An 8,640-nucleotide genomic window follows, 5' to 3' on the forward strand; every position below is an offset into this window, starting at 1 on the left:
GATCGCGCCCTCTGTGCAGACTGGCGCATCAGATAATTCTTTGGTCCCAAGGGAAAATACTGTCTATCAGAGCATGTATATTCCGGGGTTCAGAATCAGGGAGCAGACATCCTGTCGAGGCAGGGGCTGAGGCCCGGGGAATGGAGACTTCATCCAGAGGTGGTGAAGTTGATATGGGACAAATTTGGACCATCAGAAGTGGATCTATTCGCGTCTCGAGAGACGTCCCACTGTCCACTTTGGTTCTCCCTCTCACATCCAGCCCCACTGGGGTTGGATGCCATGGTACAGGCTTGGCCGAGGCTTCGCCTGTACGCATTTCCCCGATCGCTCTGCTCCCGGGAGTCCTGGAAAGGGTCCGCCAAGAGGGCATCAGTCTACTTCTGGTTGCCCCCATGTGGCCGGCCCGAGTATGGTTCTCAGACATAATTTCACTCCTGATAGCTCCGCCATGGCAGATTCCTCTGAGGAGGGATCTGTTGTCTCAGGCGGGGGCACAGTCTTCCACCCTCGTCCAGAGCTGTGGAAACTGTGGGTCTGGCCCCTGAGGGGTTCAGTACCTAAATGCTGGTCTATCAGCGGGGGTGGTTGAAACCATACTTGGCTCTAGGGCTCCGTCTACTAGGAGATTATATGGCCTCAAGTGGAATGTGTTCTCCACTTGGTGTAGAGAACATGAATTAGATCCAGTTAACTGCCCGGTGGCTTCAGTTCTGGAGTTTCTTCAAGATCGTTTCTCTGCGGGTCTCTCCCTTCCACACTTAAGGTGTACGTGGCTGCCATTTCGGCGTTCCATGCACCACTGAGTGATGGGCCTCTGGGGAGGCACCAGCTGGTCATTCGTTTTCTCCGTGGTACATGGAGGATGAGACCGACAACCAGGTCCAGGGTTCCTGCCTGGGACCTGGCGGTGGTTCTCGAAGGGTTATCCCTGGCCCCCTTCGAACCCCTTCAGTCGGCTTCGCCCAAGGACCTGACGTTCAAGATGGCTTTTCTCTTAGCTATTACCTCTCTAAAGAGGGTGAGTGATCTTCAAGCCCTGGCAGTGACGCCAGCTTGCTTGGAGTTTGCCCCTGGCGGAGTTAAAGCCATTTTACACCCGAGACCTGGCTATGTGCCTAAGGTGCCGTCTAACACGGCACGGTCTCACGGTCCTGCAGGCTTTTTATCCTCCACCTCATGTGTCGGCAGAAGAAGAGAGGCTCCATTTGATCTGCCCTGTCAGATCTTTGAGTGTTTACCTCGAGAGGTCCTCTTCTTGGAGGAGGTCGGACCAACTGTTAGTGTGTTTTGGGTCACCTAAGAAGGGGCTCCCTGCCTCGAAACAAACCATTAGTAATTGGATTGTTCAGGCTATTATCTCGGCCTACAAGGTGCGCAATTTGCCTTCACCTTTGGCCGTGAGGGCTCATTCAACTAGAGGCATGGCGTCCTCTAGGGCTCTCTTATCGGGAGTACCCCTCCAGGAGATCTGTGAGGCAGCCGGTTGGGCTACCCCGCACACTTTCATCAGGTTTTACAGTCTGCACCTCCCTAGTACGCCTGGCGCACATGTGCTCTCGTCCTAGCTGAGTGCCTGAGTTCAGTTTCACCCTAGGGCAGGCCTTTTTTTCGGTGCGTGGCCTAGTGGGCATTCGTTCCCCAAAGAGTCGTTTTCAACGACGCAGTGCGAGTTCCCTCGGAAGGGAACGTCTCGGGTTATGACTATAACCCTTGTTCCCTGAGAAGGGAACGAGACACTGCGTCGTCCTGCCACGCCCCTCAAGGCCTGAGAGCGGCTTGCTTCATCGCTAGGCTAATGTGTATGTGTACCGGCGTCACTTTTATGCATCCGGTTATGCCGTCACATGTTACGTCATGACGCAACACCAATCAAGATTGGAATAGTTTCATTCATAATTCAGAGGCGCACGCTAAGGAGCGTTCCCCAAAGAGTCGTTTTCAACGACGCAGTGTCTCGTTCCCTTCTCAGGGAACAAGGGTTATAGTCATAACCCGAGACGTTTTACACAAGGTGAAATTACATTAGGCATAGTGTATCACCGTGTAGCTCACTTACTATCATCTCCTTGCTCTTGCTGTGCCTATATTCCTCCAAAAGACTGTCCTGATAGGACAGAAGTCCCAGCTCAGCTGCATCATTGGCTCTTTTTCTTGCAGCCTTATGTCTCTTTTGCCATTCCTGAAGTTCCTCTTGACTGTGTGCCTCAATGCAACTGTCTCCATACTCGCATGTCAGGTATCTGTGAGAGAAAGTTCAATAATGTGTCTTACTTTGAAACGAGCAAACATCTAAACACCATGTCAAACTATCAAACATCTAATGGCATTGTCAAGTCTACCTTGCACACAATTTCAAGTCTTTGTTTGTTGGAGGTGGATCACGGTACTTCCATGGGAAAGATGAATCTTCGAAGATCAGTCTCCTGTGTCCCAGCGTAAAACAGTGGTTCATGAAGTCCTCATTTGTTGTAAACTTGCGGTCACATAATTTGCAATAGAACTGTTGTCTTCTGTCTTGAGACTTTGACTTCAGCAGGTCCAATCGATTCAAGCCCTCGCTGCTCTCTGCCCTCCACACCGCCATCTCTACCTTATTATGCGCAAAACTGCATTGACGGTCACCACGTTTACACGGCTCACCATTGGCCACATACCTGCAGTAAACTGTATTAGACTGCTGACTAGGCAGCGGTCTGATCTCATTATAGATGTCTCTACTGTTCTTGTCCTTCTCGCAGTAGGCCAGAAGAGGTTGCCAGCTATGTCCATAGGCACATTTGCCATTTTGCAACTTGAAGGACATCTTCTGTGGATCAACACGGAAACAACTCTTGCAAAGCTCCACAAATCTCCCCTTGAATACAGAGATGATTCTTTCCACAGCAGTGAGGTATTCCAGAGTTGTTCTGTCTTCAGAAGCAAAAGAACAGGGGTTTGTCTTGATCAGGTTCACAAGTTGAGGAATTGTCAAGTTTTTATCTTTTATGAAGTTCCACAGGGCTGCTTCCTCCTCGCTCCTTGCAAAGGTACATTTTTTCCCATGCACTTTGCATCCATGCTTTTCAATGTAGTACCAGCAAACATCATACCTGTGTGGTCTGGGAAAATCTGGCAGGGTGGCAACTGGCCTCAATACTGAACCTTTACCTTTACACTTGACCAGTAAGATGTTTTCTGAGCATTCATGGTTGACCCCGAGAAGTGAGTATGAAATCTCACCGCTTCCTCTTCTTGTACACTGGATACATCTTACATACAAATCATATTTCACTTGTAAGGTTTGGATATAGTTGGCAACTCCCCCAGAAGCCATGGATTAGCGGGCATGAAATTCCTGTGAAAGCATGAAAATCAAAAGGTTTACTTTGTTAACACTAAAATTATTACACATTCTAATTTTGATACTAAACTGCAAAAACAAATATGTCAATATGCAGCTTTACAAAGTGGCTGTTGTTGAATTAGTTACAAACTATATTGGACACGACAGCAAACCTGCAGACTGTCTATGAGAAGAGCAAGAAAAGGCACTCTGTGATCCAGAAGAGTGTACATAAAGTATTTAAAGGGGTCATGAAATGCTCTTTTTTATGTTCCCTGAGTGCCACTGATAATGTTAGTAATGGCAGTTAGTTGGTTGCAGCATCCAGTCGGCCTTTATCCCTCTCTGAGGCTTGATTAGCCTGATTAGGGTCAGGTGTGTGGAATCACGACCCAGTCCCGCACTCCTCCCTGCCCCATCGTTCTCTCAGGCCAGGGAGCCCCCGACATGACGTACATCCCCTCCCCTCTTTCCATGGGGAGGGGCATGCCTAACGGTCTGCCGCTAGGTCATCCCCGTCTACCTGGATGAGGGAGGGGACAAGGGGAGGGAAACAAAATATGTGTCACCTACACTCCGTAACGATGATCGTGCCAAATTAACAAAACATTTTAAAAAGAGAGGGAAAGGCCAACACGGAGCGGCAGTGGGAGAAAAAAACACTTATTCTCCGATATGCCGTAGCTTGGTCCTCGGCAACTCCTCCACCCTCTAATGGATGACAGCCATGCCTCCCCCGCCCCCCTGCTGGACGGAATGCCCTGCCACATTTTTGTTTCAGGCGGTTGTGTAACCCGCACAAGAAGAGACAGTCACAATGTAAGTCAAACTGCGTTTTATTGCAGGCAGGCAAAAGTACAATCAAGGGGCAAATCCTGTGAAGAGTAGTCAAGGGGAGCGAGTGGTCGAAGCCGGGGGAATCGTAGAGAGTAAAGGGGGCAAATCCGGGAGAGTAGTAGAGGGGAGCGAGGGTCAAAGCCGGGGTAAACAGGATCAGCGAGACGGAACTAGAGGGAGCAAAAGACAGGGGGACAAGGGGAGCTGGCAAGCTAAGGGGTAAACGAGAGGAGTTTCAGAACTAGACGAGACTAGCGGGGGGCAAAGACACGGGAAACTAAATACAGTAACCAACACCCATGAAACGGATGTGCTGTGGTATTTATAGGGGAAGGTGCAGGTGTAAACAATGAAAGGTGATGAGACGAGTGCAGGTGAAACGAATAAAGGGGTGATAGAGACGAGTGCAGGTGGTCATAATGTTCTGCCATTGGGAGCGGGCATGTGAGCCCGAGGAGGGAGACCTGCTACGAGCATGAGAGCTCGTAGGAGCAAAACGAGCGTGGAAGCTCGAGGGAGGAAAACGAGCGTGCGAGCTCGAGGAGGCGGAACGAGCATGGAAGCTTGAGGGGGCGGAACGAGCGTGGAAGCTCGAGGGGGCGGAACGAGCGTGGAAGCTCGAGGGGGCGGAGCGAGGGAGCGGGGTTCGTGACAGGTTGGTTGGGAGCCCCTTCTCCCCTTGCGGTCGGCGGCCGTTCTTTCGCTTCCAGGTGGCCAGGCTCCTCCGCCGGATGGCCGCGGCTACTCCGTTCGGGTGGATGGTAGTGGCGAGGACTCTACTACGGCGTATCCCTCCTCCTTCCCGGGTTTCGACACCAGTGTAAAGGGATTCATGGAAAGGCGTAGGCGAGAACCGGCTTGACAATATAAATAATAGTTTAATACGAAATTAAACAAAAAGACAAACACACAAAGGTGTCGGACAGCTGCCCGTAAATCTCTCTCTCTTGTGCACTGCAGTCTCCAGCCGGCTTTCATCCCTTGATTAGCCTGATTAGGGGCCGGGTGTGTAGAATCACGACCCCCCCCCACATAATGTTATTTTTTTTGGCATTAAAACTGTCAAATTGTAAGGGATCTCCACTTTGGGGTGCTGTTCCCCTCCAGACCAGCAGATGGCGCTCGCCATGGGCCTCCCGTGCCATGGTCCACTCCCGTGCCATGGCACTCCTGCACCAATGCCCCTAACCTTGTTCTACTCTCATTCCCTACACCTGTATCTAGCCCTATATAAGTCTGTTTGTTTCTTGCCATGGTGTTCAGTCTTGAGCCTTTGTACCTTGTGCCTCCAGTGACCAGCTTTCAAGCTAAGTGTTATCCTTGTTGTACTTTATTGACCCTTGTGTCTATTTTGTTTCTCAGTTTTGTGGAAGATTTTTATTTTTTTTGGAAGAAACGCAAGTTTCCCGACTCATTGCTCTTCTGCTCTTGGGTTCAACTATTGGGGAGTTAGCTCAGTGGTAGCTAACACTCGAGTACTGCAGACCCGGGTTCGATCCCCACCTACGGCAGACTCACTACAATTATTTAGTAATATATGACCATCTGTCTGAAATGCTCGTTTTGGCCTAAGCACCTCCTTTAAACTTCAATGTAAATGCCCACTGTTATGATTGGCAAACATCATGCAGCCCCTTTTATTCAGCCATATTTGAAACTCATTCGGAAGTGAATGAACAAACTCCACACAACATTATAAAACTAAATTACAGGGTTTACACATAACGCACATCCAACACATTGCAAGCACAGTTGTTAACACTCAGCACCATAAACATCAAACATTCATGACATTTTAAATATTCATGAATTTAACTATGTACTTACTGTTTTGCCTTGGGTCAAAGTGTTTATAACTGCCCCAACCTTCAAGGACAGTTCCTTTGCAAAGCCTGAATTGTATTATGTCTGGTTTACAACCAATAGGGAATATGAGCAGAGAAAACATCAATCCATGCTTAAAAGCGGCAGATGAATGACAGAGAATGACTTCTCCTCTTTATAGTTGTAACTTGACACTACGTCTTTTAAAAGCGGTCAGAGACGTCTGTCTGTGCATGTTTGTAAATACAAATATAATTAAAAAATGTCCAGATGGGTGCACTTTATATTTTAATCATTTAAGTATTTAAGTTAAGTCATTGTCCTTGTCTGCTAAATTAAGCTCTTTATAGATTACACGTCATTCACAAAACTAAACTATTTGCCCGGCGCGGTTAACATTACGCTATTACCGCCGGAGGAAAGCAGGCCATGTGTACATTTTCTATCGATCATAACAGCAATAATATATATAATGACCAAATGTAAAGATGATGACTACCACCCCTAGTGTTCACGAGTTCGAATCCAGGTCTCCTTAGCAACCAAATTGGCCCGGTTGCTAGGGAGGGTAGAGTCACATGGGGTAACCTCCTCGTGGTTGCTATATTGTGGTTCTCGCTCTCAATGGGGTGTGTGGTGAGTTTTGCGTGGATGCCGCGGAGAATAGCGTGAAGCCTCCACACGCGCTACTTCGCCGTGGTAACGCACTCAACAAGCCACGTGATAAGATATGCAGACTGACGGTCTCAGACGTGGAGGCAACTGAGATTCGTCGTCCGCCACCCGGATTGAGGCGAGTCACTACGCCGCCACGAGGACTCAGAACGCATTGGGAATTGGGCTTTGGACAAATAATGACCAAATGATGTTGAGTAGCGTTATAGCCTAGCATATATCCAGATGCGCAGTGTAGACAAGCACACTTTCAGCATGTTAATGAGATGATTCGGGTGTCTGGATCACAGTAGTGGAGTGATGCGGCTCAGTCCAGACTGCGGTGGTCTGCTGCATCCTCCACAAAATATAGCACTCAGAACCGTCCCACTTGCGTTTTCTCCATAGCCTGACCTACATGATTACTTTAGTGAATTGGGCGCAAATTCAGAGCAGACAGCATTTGAATGCAAACAAACAGTATTTTTAATCATTGGAATTCATTCTTCGCGATTTTCCTCCTTTGTCTTAAAGGTGCAGGAGCAAAAATCTGACTATTTAATTCTAATGGGAAGAGAGAGGGTGGAAGATGGTCATGATGATAAACTGAAATATGACTTTTACATTGAGTGGACCTCAGGGAAAAGCATTTATTAATAAGAGATATACAGTAGTTCCTTTAATTACAATTACAACAACAACATTCAAATAATTATAAAAAATGATTTCGATTTTTGAGAAGTTTTAGGGGCAAGCTCTCTTTCCTCATAACATGATAATGCCAACATAACACAAGTACAGTTATGATATGAAAAAATATGATATGTGCAATCCTCAGTGAATTATTAACTGCAATAAGTAAACCAAACACAAACAAACAAACCAACCAAAATAAATAAATAAATAAATAAATTTCATGTCAACTCAAGATTTAAGCGGTAAATTGAAGCTTCATTAAACACTTTGGTTATAAACAATATACTGAATAAATAATAAATAACACCCTCAAAAGAATGAGGTGACGCTAACAAATAATCCATCGTACCTTCAGATTTTCCATCACAAATGTTTTCCGATATGTTATGCTCTTCCTGTTTGGGTGGATGTTGATGAGTCTCTCAGTCATGTGTGTTCACAGAGAAGTGTTCCAGCAATTTAAAGAGACACTGTAGTCCCTCCCCTACAATCGTTTATGAATAGCTTTCATTTTCCAGCTCGCATAGTGCAAAAACAGCTTTAGGTTTCAGTTTCATTTTTGCTCAAACCAAAGGAAATCAAGAGGGAGGGGACAGACTTTACCCTTTAACAACAACACAGACCATTAAAAAAACATTAACAATTGTTTATAAGAAAAGTTTTAATAGTTCATACTGATGCTAAAGCTATGCATATAAACAACTATGCAAAAACTCATTTCAGCATACCTCGGTTATTGCACTGCCCTTTATCTTTATCAGCAGATGTATGGCAATGGAAATATGTTTATAATGTATAAATAATTAAGTTTGATAAGAGTGCATGTTTACATGTGGCTGATAATACAGCCATGTAGTTTAAACACAAAGAGGACATTATGTGCTTTCCCCTTTTTCAAGCTTGCATAGTTTTTGCATAGAGTTTCGTAATATGAGTCATTATTTGCCTAGCATACAGTGTAACATCACCAGACCACAGCAGGCAACTACTTTGTTTAGAAGAAGTGTTTCCCTTCCCTCCCTTCATGTTTGTTGTGTGGAATGAGGAAACATTTGTCCCATTTTTAAACATAAAATGCTATTGTTATTATGGCAAAATGTTGTACAGTATTTGTGGTATTAACATGTTTGGGGTGACTACAGTTTAATATCTAGTGTATCAAATGGGAATAGGAACTGCTTTAAAAGAACCTGATGGTCTGACAAGCATGCACAGTATTTGGAGAATTAATATTCAAAGAATACATTGAAGTCTATGAAGCGAGTGATATTTATACGCGTAAAGGGTCATCACATGACTCGTGT

General features: G+C 46.1%; 1 protein-coding gene across 1 annotated transcript in view; it reads right to left on the reverse strand.

Annotated features, from left to right (window-relative positions):
- The window catches only part of LOC127646464 (helicase with zinc finger domain 2-like), a 28,793-nt gene extending 21,041 nt beyond the window's left edge, over positions 1-7,752 (reverse strand). The window contains exons 1-3 of the mRNA XM_052130143.1: positions 7,686-7,752; positions 2,343-3,337; positions 2,060-2,243 (exon numbers count right to left, since the gene is read on the reverse strand). Coding sequence (XP_051986103.1) covers positions 2,060-2,243; positions 2,343-3,316 — 1,158 coding nt within the window. The 5' untranslated portion in view covers positions 3,317-3,337; positions 7,686-7,752. The remainder of the gene's footprint in view (positions 1-2,059; positions 2,244-2,342; positions 3,338-7,685) is intronic.
- Positions 7,753-8,640: the final 888 nt, after the last annotated feature.

This window comes from Xyrauchen texanus, chromosome 7 (genome assembly GCF_025860055.1).
Source record: "Xyrauchen texanus isolate HMW12.3.18 chromosome 7, RBS_HiC_50CHRs, whole genome shotgun sequence".
In the NCBI taxonomy this organism is placed as follows: domain Eukaryota; kingdom Metazoa; phylum Chordata; class Actinopteri; order Cypriniformes; family Catostomidae; genus Xyrauchen; species Xyrauchen texanus.